At 33.4% G+C, this 18445-nt stretch overlaps 2 protein-coding genes, 1 long non-coding RNA gene and 1 pseudogene across 3 annotated transcripts; 2 read left to right on the forward strand and 2 right to left on the reverse strand.

The window, feature by feature from the left end:
- The first annotated feature begins 2927 nt into the window (after positions 1-2927).
- On the forward strand, positions 2928-6496 carry LOC105800119 (pre-mRNA cleavage factor Im 25 kDa subunit 2). Its single transcript, XM_012631048.2, has 7 exons — positions 2928-3195; positions 3803-3848; positions 4979-5072; positions 5204-5277; positions 5415-5501; positions 5576-5686; positions 6075-6496. Exons 1-7 carry the CDS (start codon positions 3077-3079, stop codon positions 6144-6146), a joined length of 603 nt encoding a protein of 200 aa, XP_012486502.1. The 5' UTR covers positions 2928-3076; the 3' UTR covers positions 6147-6496.
- Positions 6497-7046: 550 nt separating this feature from the next.
- Positions 7047-8347, forward strand: LOC128032422 (uncharacterized). The gene is made up of 3 exons (XR_008188545.1): positions 7047-7411; positions 7491-7695; positions 8082-8347. It is a non-coding gene; the product is annotated as an uncharacterized LOC128032422 (long non-coding RNA).
- Positions 8348-8387: 40 nt separating this feature from the next.
- Positions 8388-10023, reverse strand: LOC105800118 (remorin). The gene is made up of 5 exons (XM_012631046.2): positions 9576-10023; positions 9420-9470; positions 9257-9344; positions 8990-9071; positions 8388-8827 (listed from the first exon to the last, which is right to left on the reverse strand). Exons 1-5 carry the CDS (start codon positions 9721-9723, stop codon positions 8633-8635), a joined length of 564 nt encoding a protein of 187 aa, XP_012486500.1. The 5' UTR covers positions 9724-10023; the 3' UTR covers positions 8388-8632.
- Positions 10024-16179: 6156 nt separating this feature from the next.
- On the reverse strand, positions 16180-17547 carry LOC105800120 (transmembrane ascorbate ferrireductase 1-like; annotated as a pseudogene).
- Positions 17548-18445: the final 898 nt, after the last annotated feature.

Consider the following 18445-nt stretch of genomic DNA (forward strand, 5'->3'; position numbering starts at 1 on the left):
AATATAATATTTTAAGGATATTAGTGAAGAATTATAAAAGCATGTTAAAAAAATTTGAAATTTTTAATTTAGATGAAATTTTATAACTCGGTTAAATACGTTTACAAGTGTATGTGTTCTAGTAATGCCTCATGCCCTATTCCGGCGTCGAATACGGGTAAGGGGTGTTACAGTGTGTTTATTGATTATATTGTATTTAATAGGGAAAAATGTATGATTTATTTACAATTTAATTTATTTTATTATATTAAGTTCGGTAAGATCAATGTTTAACCTATTGAACTTACTAAGCTTCATTAAGCTTACTCGTGTTGTTTAATGTTCTTGTAAATTAATGTGTAGTCGGAAGATTGGATAAACACATCAAGCTACACTATCCAGTTTAATCTGGTAGTTTTTGCAATGTAAATTTTGGTTTATATGGCATGTATAGGGTTGAATTGGCAATGATATAATTTGAAATGTGGTTGTGAATGATTGATATATATATATATATATATATATATATATATATATATTGTATGTATGTTTATGTAATTAGTAGTAGAATTTGATAAATTAATGAAATGAGTTAAATAGGTAGGTATAAGTAAATGAAATATTTGTGATGTTATGTCATGTTGAGAACATGTTTTAGTTTGTATTAATTGCTTGGTTGGGATATATTGGTGTATGTGAATGTTGAGTGCAGGTTAATGTCAAAATGGGTGAGAAAAGTGGCCTTAAAATGACCTATTTTCGTCCACACGGGCATAGACACAAGCGTATGTCTCAGCCGTATGTGACACACGGCCTGACACATGGGCGTGTAGTCTTGCCATGTGACCCCTGCACCTTAATTTCATAAATTAATTACCCACACGGCCTGGCACACGGGCGTATTGCTTGGCCGTGTAACCCAAGTCAGAGAGTTACACGGGTAAGGACACGGGCTGGGATACGGCTGTGTGCCTCATATCAAATGCCCACACGGTCTAAGACACGGACGTGTCTTCTTTCCATGTGAGCCACATGGCTGGCCACACAGGCGTGTGTCCATCGCTTCTAAGAAAATTTTTGAGATTTTGGGAAAAATTTCCTAAGTACCCGGTTTAATCCCGATTCACTTCTAAGGTGAATATTGGGCATCGAGGGTCCATCTAAGAGACAATATGAATGTTATATGATTGATTCTTAGTATGCGTAACAAAGGTTGGGAAATATTCGTATTTAATTCGTAAAGTTCGATAATACTCTGTAACCCTATTCCGGTAACGGATAAGGGCTAAGGGTGTTACAGGCTAATGATCTTTAGTATGTTATATGATAAGTATATGTTTCGTATAAAGCTACGACTTATGAATTATGAAAATTGAAATGTAATTATTGAAAGTAAATGTATGATCATTAATGATATATGCCTATGTAAACTTGGTAGAAAGGATATGATACAGTTGGCATGCCAATAGAGTCATATGTACATTTTTGTATGGGTTTCGGTAGTGATATGAAGACTATTTATCTCATTGGAGGATTTAACATTTGTTGCGGATTATTGGATATGAATTGTCTCTAAGGAGACCTTGGTGTGGTGGAGGGATGTATTTGTGTGTTTATGTGTGTGTGTCTTTGATGCCTTTGAGCCTAGCACTTACGCGTTTTAGTGTGGTGTAGTTATTTCTCTTTTGAGCTATCTTGGTGTAGTGTAGTTCACTTATGTATCCACATTCATTTTTACTACGGTTGCATTAGATGAAACGTTAAATTAAATATGATTTTGAGTAATTAAAAATGAACATGATATAACATGTTATGAATCACTCTAGATATAATTGGCATGGTATGGATGAGGAACTTATTGGAAGGAATTGGGAGTTATATAATCATATAAGAAATGACATGGTTTTGGTTGTAATTATGATATTTGACACTTGAATATGTGTATATATATGCTTTACCTTGCATTGTAATGCTATGTGCCTTGTTTAGCTAAATTTGTGCTTAGTTCACTTGGCATTTTGAACTGAGCATTAAATGCTTACTTGCCATTGCTTTTTTACGTGTAGATCTTCAGCTATTGGAATTCTCAAAGCCTACTTGGTATATATACCACATATCTATAAGATGATAAGAGTATGCTTATTTTTTTTATATAATGTCGTGACATGTACATAGGGTGTCTTTTATAAGTAATGGTTAAACTCATGCAAATAAGTGTTAAGATTGATCTTGTTATGATGAAGTTAGAAAATGCCTAGTTATTTGTTATATATCGTTGATCAAATCCTTTTTGTTATCATAAGCTTTATTATTCTCTTGTGCATAGGTTTATTTGATATGGTATGAAGTTGATATGTGGCAAAAAGTTGGATTTGAATAAATGATGTTTTTAGAAATATTAAATATTGGCTATCTTGTATGAATTGTCTTACTAGATTTTGAAATGAAAGTGTAGTTACTTTGGTAAAGAATGTGGTGTCTCATATCTTAGACCCGACAATCGGGTTGGGAGTGTGGTGTTACAGTTTTTGTTAATAACATTCTGACTAGATTGCATTGGCGGGAATTGGGAAGGATTTTCATAACCTATGGAAAGGGAAAGGTTGTGGATGTTTTCATCACACAAAAGAGAAACAGAAGCAACAAGAGATATGGTTTTGTTTGCTTCTTTTATATTGATAATGTTGAAAGGGCTACATATCAATAATAATTGTATGAACGATTCTTCTTTGTTGACTGGTTGAAATCAATACCACATTAACAAATTTAACCCAAAAATTTTTTTTAACTGTGCCAACAATAGGACCAAATTTTAAAATCTAAAAGATAGAAAGATTAAATTACTAGAAATAAAAGTATAAAGATTAAATTCTAAATTTGCAAAGAATATAGTGACTTATGGTGGATTTTAACCAAAATATAAATACGACAATAGCCTATTTGTCTTTCCTTTTGCCTCGCTCCGTATTTCCTCCTCCTTTTTTCTGTACCAAATATAATTATTAAGAAACCGTTTTAGTTTTACCGCCGGAAAGAGAAAGGTTTCGATAATTTTATAGAGAGTTACGATTTAGGAAAATCCTGGGAGAGGAGAAAGATGGTATCGTCACCGGTCGTGAACACGTATCCACTGTCCAGCTACACCTTCGGCACCAAAGAGCCGAAGATGGAGAAGGACACGTCCGTTGCCGATCGCCTTGCTCGCATGAAAGTCAAGTAGTTTTTTTACCACTTTCTCCTTTTCTATTTTCGTTTTTCAAATACATTTGCTGGATTTTTCAAAAACCCTAGATAAACCCCCAATGATCCTTTCCGTTTCCCTGATTGCTAAGCTAATGTTCTATTTTTTTATAATGATGTTTTATTTTTATGTTTTAATTTGCGATTAAGACTCGTTTGTGTTTGATCTATCATATTTAATCAAAAGGAGATTCGTTTGGAACGGAGGAATTTATGAATCAAAAACGAAATTACTGATAAAAATTAAATTTGAACTGAGGTTTGGGAAAGTTGTCTACTTTTCTTTTTCCCTGTTTGTGGGAAGGGTTTCTCTCTCTCTCTCTCTCTCTTAAAGGAAAATGGTGCCTCATTTTAAAAAAAAAACCGCTTCCTATAAAGAAAGTGGAAAAAGAATGCACCTTCATATCGCTCATTTCCAAAATCCCTAAGCAAAATCCAATAAAGCAAATTCAGGCTCTAAAGTAAAAGTTCCCATTGAAGGAATAGTTATGGTTGGACAAGTTTACTGTGAAGACTGGCATGTTGAAACTTTAGTTTATACAAGCTCAAGTTTGTAATTGCTTCTTTGGATTGTGAATTGCAGTTATATGAAAGAGGGCATGAGAACAAGTGTTGAAGCGATTTTACTGGTATGTTAATGTGCTTCTGGTTTGCCATAATGTCATAACATGCTCTGTTAGAATTTACTTTGTAATGTTTATGATTCATTATCTTTTGTGAAAATTTATGGTAATATTTTTCACTCCTTGATTTCTCCACATGGTAGTCATGCAGTCATGTTTTATTGCTTTTATTTTGAATTATTAATATGATTATCCTCGGTTGCCTGTTTTATGTAGATTTGACTAGTTATATTCATTGCACTGAAACTTTTGAAACACTATGCTCTTTGTTGTATTTAACTTTGTCATAACAATAGTTATCTTTATTGTGGGATGATAAATGCATTTTATTGGGGATTGGGTGCTTCATCATTTTAATGAAGAGGAAAAATTATAATACACCGTAATTGTGAGATAGTAACACTAACATTATGGCCTTTAGAGATTTGGAACTACTGTATTTGGAGATGTAAGCTTTTTAAAGTTGACATGTTCAATATTTGGTTAAATGATTCCATTCAGAAAGAAAAAGATGATTCAAGAGTGTTATAAAGTCTCTGATTCTTACATTTCAAGGCCATTATTTTATTCGTCAGTAAGGTTGTATATTAGTCATTTAGCGAAGGAGGAAAAGGTTTGTAATTGTATATCAGCTTTTTGTTTTTATCAATTCTGCTGCTCTGATATTTCAGTTGGTTCATGCTTAAGCATCTGCTGTCAGTATATTAGGGCAGTTGTTCATTTTTTGTCATAGAATGGGAGGTTTTTGCATCTCAGAGGTCTATATCTCAGAGGTCTATAGCTTGTACAGGTGTATATATATGATCACAATAGTCAACCTGGCAGAAATTTACAACTATGTCTTGCATATGTAAAGAGGAGATTATGCGTCAAGAAAAGAGGAATGACATCCTAATACATAATGGATTCCTTTCTAGAGGCACAAATCTTTTGTATGTTTTAAATTGACTATGGTAATATCTATAAAAGAATTAGCATTCCTTTTTGCCATTATGAGTTTGTGTTGTACTTTTGCTACATCCTTCTTTACCTGTAACTTACCAATACTATTATCATTCTGTGGCTTAATAATTAGGGTTCTAAGATGACCATTTTAATGTTTGTTCTTTGATTGCTTATTCTATTTTCTCATGCAGGTCCAAGAACATAATCATCCTCACATTCTTCTTCTGCAAATTGGGAACACATTCTGCAAACTTCCTGGTGGACGCCTGAAGCCTGGAGAAAATGGTATCATCTTATACCATCCTTTTACTTCTGCTACATTCTGTCACCTTCTCTCCATACATCTTTTCAGCTGTGTTATTTTGGAAACTATATGTTGGTTGTAACACTTATGATCTTCTTTCTTTTGGCTTCAGAGATCGAGGGTCTGAAGAGGAAGCTGACCAGCAAGCTTGGAGCTAATTCACCTGCTCTTGTGCCAGATTGGCAGGTATAGATTTGTAGTATTTATCTCACTAGGGTGAGGAGGGCAGGTTTCCCTCTCTGTGTCCTTTGAACTTTGCAATGATGTAATTTGGAAACAATTTCTTTTAATGCTAAACTCTGTTCCTTGTTACATTGTTGTAGATTGGTGAGTCTGTGGCCATCTGGTGGAGGCCCAATTTTGAGACAATGATGTATCCATATTGCCCTCCCCACATTACAAAACCCAAGGTATTAGCAGCTTCATGTTACTGCTTATGAACTATGCTATCTTTTCTCAACTTCCTCTGTCATTAATATTGCAGGAGTGCAAGAAGCTTTTCCTCGTCCACTTGTCTGAGAAAGAGTATTTTGCAGTACCGAAGAATCTGAAACTTCTTGCTGTACCATTGTTTGAGCTCTACGATAATGTGCAGGTTAGGAGTATACCTACTTCCCAATCCATTTTTCAATTTGATTTATAATTTGAGTTTTGCACCTCTCTTCTGTTTCTTATTTGAGTTATAGAAGATTTTAAAAGCTTGGGAAAGCGTAAATGGAGAATGAACTGTGTGTTTGTGGCAAATTACTGTTATCAAATCATATGTTTCTTATCTTATGTCTGCTGTATAACGTTATTACCACAAAGTCTTTTTTTAGGTCTCTTTTTCCTTTCCTCTGTATTTCTACTGTTTTAATGAAATGGTAAATAGTAGGTTTGCTGCTTAGATATGCCATACTGTTTCTTTTTTCTTTAAAGGATAAAATGATTGCTTTATTGCTCTTCTGGTTCTTTGTAACAAACCACATTTAAATGTTGAACAGAGATATGGGCCAGTCATATCAACCATTCCTCAGCAGCTTTCTAGATTCCAGTTCAACATGATCAGTATATGACTTTGGCATGGGATGCCAAGATTGTGAATCTTTCTGCTCGCTTTCTGACAGCTACATCATGAGAGTGTCGCTTTGGTTCCAAGAGCTGTTGCCTGTACGCAACGGTATATAATGAGAGACTTGTGTTATTTACGTTTCCTAATTTGATTGACCGAAAATTTGATGTATGGCAAACTCTAGTACTTTAATTTGGTTACGAACCATTTGGCATTACTAGTCACAGCCTATCATGTCTGGGTCCGTAACCACATTAGTCTCCCTACTTGGATGGTTTAAATTAACGGTTTTATACGCTATCAGAACGGTTAAGATGCCATTGTTTTGAGGTTTAATGTCATGTATCTTGGTCATGGATGTGTGAATGTTTTCATACAGAACTGCTTTGCTTTGCTTCCATTGTAATTAGTTATGTATGCCCTGCAAGCATGATGCTAAATGTGAGCAGAACTTTCATTTTAGGTTTTTCAAAACGCTCTAATCCAAACTTTAAAAGAAAAATATTAATTGGACAATGTGATTGAAATTGTACCCGATTGAGATATAAACCACCTTGCTAATATTGTTTTTTTTTTTTTTAAAAGTTTCACTAATAAATAGATCATTTACAACTCTGGCCAATTACAATATAGAATTCAATCAACATAACGCATAGTGAATGAAGAACTGGACAAAATCTGGATCAATCAACATAATGTATAGTGAATAAAGAACCGGACATAAACTAGATTACTCTGAAGAGAATTTAACAAAATTCACATGTTGCAATTAAATTTAAATTTGGGCCATCGAGGTCTAAAACTTCAGCCTTTATTAATAGTGCCAAGGTCTCTTAGCTATTAATTCTTGATTTTGAACAAAAGCTGGCTTATTAATTTACATTTATTAGGCTTTTCCCTGGTTTGCTCTAACCATTATTCGACATGTATTTGCTAAGAAATCCCTCAGAAAAACGCCTGCCCTGCCTGTTTTAATAGCGTCTCTCTTTTTTTTTTAATCACTTTACAAGGCAGTAGTAGTTTACAATATTTCATCTTTCCCATCAAATGCTAACGTATTGGGGTTTCCGAGAGGCCTTAACCCAGTAGAGTCTCGAAGGATCTCAGAACTATAGTTGTCTCAATCTTTATATATGTATATATATACAAGAGGGTTTCCGAGTTCTAAACGTATTGGATCTCATAACACTAGTGTTTCGACTGATATAAAATAACAATCTGAGCTGCCAACACAGAACCAAATTCTGTTTAGCTAGAACATGGATTCAGGTGAGTTGCAGTAATTTGTGTCTTAAATGTATGTTTAGTGTTGTATAACTTGTATGATCTTGGTCTTGTGTTTTTACAGATTGGGCAGGGTTATCCAGGGACCTGGTTGATTTGATATTAGCAAAACTGATTTCGGTGTCTGATTATTTGCGATTTGGAGCGGTATGCAAAACGTGGCACAGTGTTGCAATGGACAGAATCAACAACTTCTGCCTCCACAACTTTCAATGCTCCTTCTCCCTACCCATGTCTTCCAATGCTTCTTGTCCTTAGAGATGTCCAAGGTATTTGGAATCATTCGCTCTTCATTTTATTCAATCCGCTGGACAACGTATCTGTTTGCATTACTTTTACTCTTGTAATACCTCCATTCTCGTTTAGTCATTAGGGCTAGGCTCCAATGATTGATCATTGCATCATTACAACGTTGCAGTATTTGAATTTAGCCTAAGAAAAAAGCTTGTATTTTCTGCTAACCCAGAATCAAGCCCTGATGATTACATGGTAATGGCTATACTTGGTGACTCTGGTAGATTAACGTTTTTTAGACCAATTATAGGCATTACCCGAAGACTTTGAAGATGTGTTTTATGCAGTTGATTGGAGAGGGAATGTCTATTCTTTTAACCTCACTGATGACCCATCTATCCAATGTTATTGCCCCTTACAGTATCAGATTCGACAAACATTATGTTGTAGAGTCAACTGCAGAGAACTATTGATGGTTTGAAGGTTAATGGAGCAGCATGAAGGATTATGGGTGTCAAGCTCTGGAAACTAAACAACTGTTGCACGGGATAGGAATGGATGGAGATGAAAATCATAGGAGATTGTGCTTTTCAATCATCATTAAATTAGTCAATAAAACCTTCATTTGAAGATTGCATGAACCTAATCGATTGCAGCATTCATGTCACAAACTAGGAGTTGCCTTAGAGATAGAGCAACTAAGCTAAAACCATACTGAAAAGCTGGATTGTAAATATTAAAACATAAATAATGTACTTCAATCTATAATCTACATGAGTCGAACATTATTACATCAAACTTGTTACTTACAAATCAATAAGTAATTTGTTCCAAATGGTATAATACTATATCTATATACACACACAGAATAATGAACAATGGCCAATGCTTCACTACATAAAACCAAACCAAAGACATCCTAAAAGCAAATATACAAAAGATCCCATTTCCTAAACCAGAGGAATTTGACCCTCAAAAACAACCAAGGACCTTGTTCGGAGTAGTTCCGGTGGCACGGTACTTGGCAGCTATCTCCTCAGCCTTGAGAAGATCTTCCCCACGCTTGGCTTCAACCATAGCTTTCTTCTCTTCTGCTTCCTTGTGGATTAAGGCTATTTTGTTTTTCATTTTCTCCACATACTCAGCTTTCTGCTTCTCTAGTTTTTCCTGCATAACATTTAAGAGTATTAGCTTTCTTCTCTTCTGCTTCCTTGTGGATTAAGGCTGAACAGTAATATAATCCAGGGTTGGCGGAGGTATTTCAGAGGATTTAAGCACCAAGTGTTGTTTGGGTTGGGGTTAAGGAAAGATTAGGAATGGAATTAGTACCTCAATCTTTTTCAGCTCAGCTTCCAGAGCAGCTTTCTTGCTGTTTTCCCATGCCTCGATAGAGGAAAGTTTTTTATGAGCTCTGCCCAACATTTTCAATAAACTCAAGAGTTTGAGTAACATAAAAGCCAGAAAATCTAAACCAAAAGCAGTTAAAAAGTATAATTTTGTTGGCACTTGGCATATTATGTTATGCAAAAATTCATACCATCAAGTTTCCTCAATGAATTCAAAGAAAAAAAAAACAAAGTGAAGAACAGTTCATACTTGTTTTCAGCTTTGCTTCTTTCACTCTCTTCCCAAGCTTTGATCAGCGAAATTCGCTTCTCTGTCGCAACTCTAGCAAGCACAGCATCTGGATCATAGTAATTACATTTAAACCTTCATAATGAATCAAGTATTAATAAACCTTAAGATATGGAGAAATTACCTCGGTCCACAGTACTCTCCGTGCTCTTTTCCTCAGTCGGTTCCACCGCCTCTGCCACAAACACCAAAATTAAATTTAAACGGAAAAAGATAACAACAATAGTAATCCTATCTTAATATTAAACTAAACAAGGAAAAAAACAAAAAAGGTATATACTTTGGAGTGCGGCGGACTCAGCAGGTTTTTCTTCAGAGGTAGGAGGTGGGATTACCGATTTTTCCTCCGCAACGTCTTTGGGGGCTTCGGGAGGTGGTTGCTCCGAGGGGGTTACGGTTTCAACCTTCTTGGGTTCTTCCTCTGCCATGCGTTATTTGCTGACAAGAATCCTCAACTGATGGACAACAAAGCGAGGTGAAAGAGAAGACAAGAAAGATTAAAAGAGAAGGGAAAGGATGTTGTATTTGCTGGTTTGATTGACAGAGCTGATCTGCAATGGTAGGTACAAGTGGTTTATAGTGCGTTGGCTGAGAGTGACTCAGTCGGGCAAAAGCTTTGAGTGAGAACTTGATATTCAACCTGCCTAACCTTTTCTAAACACCCAAGTTATCATCACCAAATACAATTAAAAAACGAAAATCTTTTTGATTTCTGTGGTATTGTCTGTTCATTTGAATGAATGATTGATTGGAAGGTTAAATTTTTTTGACAATCCTTTCGCTGTTGGGTTTATATTTCAAAGATGGGTGGGGTTAAAAGCTCGTGACTTGAGCCGTAAGTTTTGAATTAGTGCAGAATGAACCAACATCATGCCAATGGGAGTGCAAATTCTCATCCTGATTTAAGGTGCAGTGGGAAGTGTCATAATCAATCGATTTGAGCTAAAATAATTGAATTCAAAGGAGATTAGGCTCAATCCTGCAATCATCATTTGCTAATACTCTATTATTTTTATGGAGCAAAGCATGGATGAGAGATCTCTCTCTTTCTCTCTTGTTTGAAATACGTTAGGATTAGGCGTAATACAGGGGTTGGGTAAAACTCTATATTCCTCAGATTTGATGGTTTGAAGAATGGTTTTGCTATAAATGACGAAGCCTTAACATTTATTAATATATGATTTAGGTCTAAGAACCCCCACCCAGTGATGCCAACATTAGGTTTATTTCCATGTCCTTTGATTTCCCTTGCTGTCTTAATGTGCACTTACGGTGATTTATTTTAGAGGAATCGCTTCTACATTCATGACCTTTTCTCTATTAAGTATTTCATATTTATATATTCTTTTCCATTTTCGCTTTTACTGTCGCCATCAAATTTTTTAACAAAAAATTAAATTTAACCATTAAGAATCAAATTCATTTTTCTTAATAAAAACACAAACTAAAACATTAATTCTTTTAACATGTGTATTTCATACTTTTTCATCTATAGTTTTATAAATTTTAAATTATTGATTTGCGTGGTATTTAAAGTACATGTAAATTGACATATCAATATTTTTAAAAAAATTAATATCTTAGCTGGCATTTCCATTTAAAAACGATCAGATTGATAAAATATATAAATATTGAAAGTTAAATTTATCTTAAGGAAAAGTAATAATAACATAAACGCAGAGATTGAAATTTTTTAATTAGAATTAATAACTAATTATCTAGCTAGCTCACATTTAATTTTTGCATTGTGGTAGGTAAGCCTAGCAGTGGCCCATAGAGGTATTAATTAAAAGGGGTTATATTTTGAAGAAAAAATAAATTATATTTTTGGTGAAAAAGTGAATATAAAAAGAGTGTTAATAAAGGTAAACTAAAAATTTAAATTACCACCCATTGCTGCTTGTTACATTCAAAATTAAGGTTTGTTATATGATGAAGACGAACTTTTGGCGAGAATCTTAACCCGCAATGCATAAATCGTTTCTAAAATGCACGCCAATCATCCCCCAAGGAGACATCTTCCACAAAATGACATAAGAATGAGATATATTTTCTAATGATTTGGTTGGAGAGCAAGAGGGAATATCTGAGAATAAAATGATTCAGAAAATCTAAATTTTTATATGGCTTTTTGGTTTTTATAGAAATGGAAAATGATATAATAAACCATATAAAATATCTTGATTTAAAATTCTTATCCTGTCCAAAAAAAAATTTATTAGCTTCGATTTATATTTTTATAACGAATAGTTGTGCTAATCATATGATAAATCTTGCCCGCCTAAAACTTGAAAGTTGTTTACTTTTGGTAATATTAAAAATAGTAGTGATGGGAGATTAGTTACATAAAAAATTATATTACACCACAACCATGCCTATCCAAAAGGGGCCTAACTTCATTTTTTCAGGTGAGCATGAGTAGTCATGAGACTGTGTGAATTTAGCTTATAATATTCTATCATTTTGTACCCAAAAAAAAGTGACTAGATTGTGTTCACATGAAGATGATTTAGTCTAAAATTGAAAAAATATTTTTATTTGACTATAAATTACGTATTAGAACTTATTCGTTGCTAAGTTTAAGAAATTTTATTATCTCTCGAGCACAATAAAACTTTCATTATTATTATATCTACAAGTGAAAAATAAAATTATGTAATAAATATATTTATATAAAAAAAATAAATGAGGCCACATAGAATAATTTATGGCCATGTGAAATTGATAGACTTTTGAAGTCACTTTATCCCAACGAGAGGTTTCTCTCGTCAAGTGGTCTAAAACTGAATGTTGTCATCCAATGTTGATTTCCTAGAGGAGGAATTTGATATCATCAACTGTCGAATGAAGTTTCTATCCAAAATTGAAATGTCCTATCATAATATTCCTCCATTTCTTGCTTACATTAAGAAACCTGCAATGATTCACACCAAAGGGTCTAAGGAGTAAGAGAGTAGTTCTTAGGGTGAGAATTCGCACAAGGGCTTTGTTATTAATTCTAAAGCTATGAACTGTCGTCAGTTGAAAACCGTTAGAGTCCTAGGCCATGGCAGCTCCTCCAATTACGTTGTTCTATTTGTTGATGACGCATAATGAGAGAAGCCATTGTGTTGTAGTGGAAGGGATCACTTGAGTTGAAGGTAATATTCTTTTATTTTGAATAGGTGTAGTACTCCTTGAGAATGAGCTAAGGATTGGTTAAGTCATCGCAGAGATAATTTTGATTGTCACCATAGGTGATGGGTTGGAGTTCTTAAAAATAAGATTATTTTTTGTTTCCCAAATGGTCCAAAGGGTGCTTTCCATTGCGGTGTAAATTTTCCTTGAGGATTCTGCTGATATATCATTTACTTGTAGCCAATTATGAATCCATCAAGAGATGGGAATGCCATTAAAGGAGTTCGTTTGGATGGCCAAGGGGGATCCAAACCAAACCACTCTTGCAAAGGGGCAAAAGTGAAAGAGATGATCCATAGTTTCCCTGTCAGCTTTGCAAAGAGAGCAAGTGGGATCATTAGTCGAGAATCTTTTGTTCAGAATGTTTTTTGTAGGAAGGTTCTTCGTGCAAATTTTTCACACGAAAATGATGATCTTAAAAGGGGATTTTTTTTAAACGCCAGAGATTTTTCCATGCAGATTGATGTTCACTTTCAGGAGTAGCACCGTAGTGTTCCTTGTAAATTTGAGAATAATGGCTTTTGACTAAAAAGAGGCCTTTGAAGTCGTTTTTCCAAACGATTTTATCTTGCCCACCTTGGATAGTGATTAGATCAACTTTATTAGAGTCGGGAAGTTGTAAAGCTTTAGATTGATCGACACTGAATTTGCAGGGGTTAATAAAGCAGTTTGCCTGTGGGTCAGATCCTTGGTGCGCAACTATGTTAATCAGCGGTTTGAATGGGTCTGCTAAGATCCAACTATTTTGACCACTCCATAGTTGAATATATTTACCCTTGTTACAAATGTCCTTATTGGTGAGAATGCTTTTCCACACCTAGGAATCAGATGGTTTAGGTTTCACTAGTTCAAAAGGGTATTTGCTACAATATTTTGCGGTGAGGACTCTGGTTAGAAGGCAATGTTTGTCAGTAAGGATACACCAAGCGACTTTTGCTAAGAGTGCTTCATTGAAGAGATTCCTTTTACAAATTCCCAAGCCTCAATGAGAAATGGGAGCACATAGAGTGTCCTAATTACAAGTATGAAGTTTTCTCTCTCCCGTGTCATGGCCCCACCAAAAGGACCTAATTCTTTTGTCCATATCATCACAAATAGAAAGGGGAGATTTAAACACGGAGTGAGGGTAAAGAGGGATAGAGGATAGAATGGATTTGATTAAAGTCATTCTTCCACCGAATGAGAGGAGTTTAGATTTCCAAAAGGCAAGTTTCGAGTTGAGTTTTTCAAGTAGGTTGCCAAAGAATTCCCTTTTCTTGAGGATTTTCCCCATTTTTAGACCCTAATATTTTCTTGGACTACCCACTTTTTTAGCATTCAGAATGTCGCTGAACCATTTTCTTGCATGGACTTTTGTGGTGGGGCTGAGAAAAAGTTTTGACTTCTCAAAGTTGATTTGTAATCTAGAAAGAGAGCAAAAATTTATAAGAAAAGATTTTAGCTTTTTACATGAATGCACACTGACATCGAAGAAAATGCAACAATCATCAACAAAAAGGAGATGATTCATGGGAGGAGCATTTCTAGAGATTTCGATGCCTCTGATATATCCATCATTTTCAGCTTCTTTGAGGAGATGATAAAGGACATTCATACATATGACAAACAAATAAGGAGAAAAGGGGTCACCTTGTCGCTGACCTCTATTGGGTGAGAAACTTTTGGAAGGTGAGCCAGTAACTAGCACTTGATAAGACACAGTGGAAATACATTATCCTAGTATATTAATCCAGTGCTAATTGAAACCAACTGCTTCCAAAACCGTGAGGAGGAAATCCCAACTAATTTTGTCAAAAGCTTTACTCATATTGATTTCGAAAGCAGCAAGGGAGGCTCTACCCTTAGTTTTCCTTTTGATAGTGTGGAGAAATTCAGAAGCCAAGATAATATTATTACTGATGATTCGCCCAGGAACGAAAGCATTTTGGTAAGGTGAGATGAGCGATGGAAACGCCTCTTTGAGTCGGTTAACAACAACCTTTGAAAAGATCTTGTAAGCCACATTATAGAGTCTGATTGGACAGTAACCAGAGGGTTGGAATTGAGAAATACCTTTCGGGATGCGAGTTATATAAGGGTTTTGTTGAGTTCCCTTAGCAGATGGCCAGAGTTGAGAAAAAAAAAAGGATGAAGGTTGTGATATCTTCACCAATTATATTCCAATACCTTTGATTAAAAAAAAAAAAATCTTGCCATTAATGCTAGTGGCTTTAAGGGCTCCAATTTGAAAAATAACTTTTTTTACCTTAAAAGCAACGAAGGGTTTAAAGAATGAGGTTAAGTCATTCTGAAAGAGAGAGAGCATTTTCAAGTCATTGAGTCTCTATTGAAACGGGTAAAGCCCTACAGAGGTTAACACAGAAGTTTATGAAAACATGCTTGATAGCTAGAGGGTTATCAACCTAGCATTTAGAAATGGGATTATATTGGCAGCTCTCTCTTTTTGGTGGTGAGATGGAAAATTTTAGTTAAAAACTATAGTTATCCCAACTAAATTAAATTCTTTTTTTTATTTGATTTATAATTAATTTTAATTTTTTTTATGATGTAAAAATAAATATTTTATATTTAAAATAGTAAAAAACTTAAATTATTTTGTATAAAATATTTTTCAAAAAATATTTACTTGAATTAATATTGTTTTTAAGAAATATTTATGAACAAGATTTTAAAACTTTACCAAATAATTTCATACGCTATAATTTGTCAAAATAAGTGTAAAATTTCAAAGACAAAATTAATATGAAAAATCGAAAACTAAATTGAACCAAACTTCAACAGTTTGAAAACTACAAAAAATCCGATCAAATTGTACACCCTAAGTAGAATGTTAAAAGTGTTAAGTTCAAATCTAATTATGTGCGTGTAATTTTCTATTTTTATATAAATATATAAAATGATAAAATACTCTCAAAATGATATAATTTACTTTGTAAAGTAATTATATTTTAGTCATTACCCAATTAAGTTGGTATAAGATATTGTGACCAAGGTAGTTAGAACTGTACTAGTGACCATATTGTTTTTGTCCTGGTACCAATACACATAGGTACCAATGTATTTTAATGTACTATCTTAGGTTAATCGATGCTATTAAATATTTTACACGTTAATGTATCTATAGGTTAACTTTTAGTTTATTAATAAATTTTATACTATATATACATGAAAATATATTTCAATTACATCTATTTAAATATGTTTATGTGCGAGATATGTGTTATAAAATTATTAATTAGGTTAAATAGTTTAATTTAATAATTATATTTTAATTTTAAATATAATTATTAAAAATAAAAGTTTAAGAAAATAAATAAATAAAATATAACTTTAAAATATTAATTTTTTTTGTACAATTGGTACATGTTGGTATATATCGATACAAGTCAATATTGATCAAAATGGACTGAAACACGTCAAATGGTTGAAATGTACCAAAATCTTGACCGGAACAGAATATGAACTACTTGATACTGATTGAGGATTGAAATGGTACATATCCACCGATATGACCAATATCAATACAATATCATTTATCATATTCATATAAGATTTTTTTTTTTTTTGATGCGATAACCAATTAAGATAAAAATGATAGCATCTGTCCAATAAAGTGGCAGAGTACAATATTATGTCTAGAAATACATATTAATAAATATATCCAATATTCATCAAATACAAAGATATATTATAGATATAACATAAAATTATATAGCTGAATAGCTGAAGTCGTCATCTTGAGGAGCCTTGGAGAAAACAATAAATATAACTAAGGCTCCATATAAAATTGTGACGATAGCAGTGAAGTTAACAAGGTAGGCTTCGGCACCATATTTAGCAAGGCCAGAGCTCTCAAGGAACGTAAGCTTTTCCAGGAACCCAATGGCGGCGTTGGCGACAGCCAAGATGTATACAAAAAGCCCCACCACGACGTGCCAAGGAAGCGATTCTCTTCTTAATCCGGCCGCTCCTCAGGGTAGAAGAATACCACAAAACCATATATCCACTGTCAAAAAATGACGGTAAGCATGCTTAAGGACACTAGGTTTAAAAGGATCAATCACTTTAAATTTCAACTATAAAGATTGCTGCTGGTAAATATGAAGCGTGGGGAACTTGGTTAAGCAAGTTAGTATTGATTACCATCCCCTGTTTTATGTCTGACAAAATGGAGATAATTAAAGAAAGTTGATATAATACCTGAATGCCATAGAGGACAATGATTCCAATCCCAAGCCAAGAATGCAAGCTGTAGAGATTAGCTATTGAACTCTCATTATGATACTTGAATGCCGCATAGATCCCAATAATACCCAGAATCAGTGCAATGACATGAAGCACAAGATGTACTACTTTCTTGACTTCTTCCACAGAGGCAATGACTTGTAGCTCATAATGGCTGCATTTCTCAAATTCTAATGTTCTTCACATCATTCTATCTCACAGAAAACAAAATTGGGAAACAAGCTATCTGAATTATGGAATATAGATTGCCCCGTGTATGTATACCCCAATTGTCTCACCCCTAATTTTATTTAGGTTAAAATAGCCCATAAGTCTATAATTTTTTTAAAAAATTTGGATTTAATCCATGTACTTTTTTAAATTTCAAAATCTAGATCTAATTATTGATACTGTGATTTTTTTGTTAAATTTATTGGTGTGACATTTTAAAATAAAAAAAAATACTGTGGTTATGTGACTAAAAATACTATTGTAATGAATCTAAAATTAATAAAATAATTTTAATAGTTGGACCTCAATTTTAAAATCTTGAAAAAGTAAAAAAATCAAATTCTTAGAAATAAATTTCTAATTTACGAAGAGTCCAAAAATTTAGACATATTTTAACCTTTTATTTAATAATTTGAAAGGAAAATGGGATGGGTTTCAAGATTTTCTTTTTCCTATCGCTGAATATAGGTGTGTTGGATTACATACCTCCCAAGACAATGAAGCCGATCTGCACAAAGATTAAATAGTTAGTGAATTTAACCACATAACCCTCCGAATTAGTACGTTTTTTCCTAAAACCAAACGCATCTAGATGTCGAATATGCTACAGCATTTGACATATTTAATTTTGTAAAAGAAAAAAAAAACATATCTAAATGTTGATTTTGCTGGAGCATTTGACATGAAACCTTTGTTATCAGAATTTGGGGTGTGCATATATTGGTACTGTTTGTGTTGTTATTTTTATTTATATATTTGAAGGATGCTAATATTCATGTTTAAATCTGTGTTAGATATATATATATTACAAAAACAATTGAAAAGTCCCATGAAACATTGTTAGGAAGCCGGTTTTAAATCTTCAGACAAAGAGAGGAAATTTGGAATGCCAATCAATTCCAACACATTTTCAATTGAAACGTTCAAGTTGAAAACTTTTTTCCGGTTATTTTTGGGTTAATTTTTAAAATTTAAATTGTATAAATATATATTTAAAACTACTCTCATACAAAATGTAGTAATATAATAAATTTTTCAATAATAAAATTTAAATAAAAACTAAAATTGATTTTTTTTTGCCATAAAAACCAGAGTCAGCCCAATAATTTTATTTTTCATTGATAACCATATATAAATGCAAATATGAATTTTAACCAAAAATACAAACATTAAATATGAAACTTTAAACTATAAATACCATTTAATTCAAAATACTAAATCTCACAATAATTGTTATATTTTGGTGATAATTGTAAATATGTCAAAGTCTTCATTAAATAATTTTTTGATTATTTAAAAAATAATCTGAAGAAGTCGCCCTATAAACAATATCCATTTTGGGGAGGCACGTCGCAAGTGATGTTTCTTAATGTTGGTGAAAAACGCGGGTGACATTCATGAGAAATAGATGTTGAATTCCCAGAGTGTTTGGCATTTGCACATTGCACCCCCACAAAACCTTCCATCTTCTCTTGTTTGGTGGTGGTTAAACTTTGTTACCACTTTTGAAAAAATATA

The sequence above is a fragment of the Gossypium raimondii genome, chromosome 9, assembly GCF_025698545.1.
Source record: "Gossypium raimondii isolate GPD5lz chromosome 9, ASM2569854v1, whole genome shotgun sequence".
In the NCBI taxonomy this organism is placed as follows: Eukaryota; Viridiplantae; Streptophyta; class Magnoliopsida; order Malvales; family Malvaceae; genus Gossypium; species Gossypium raimondii.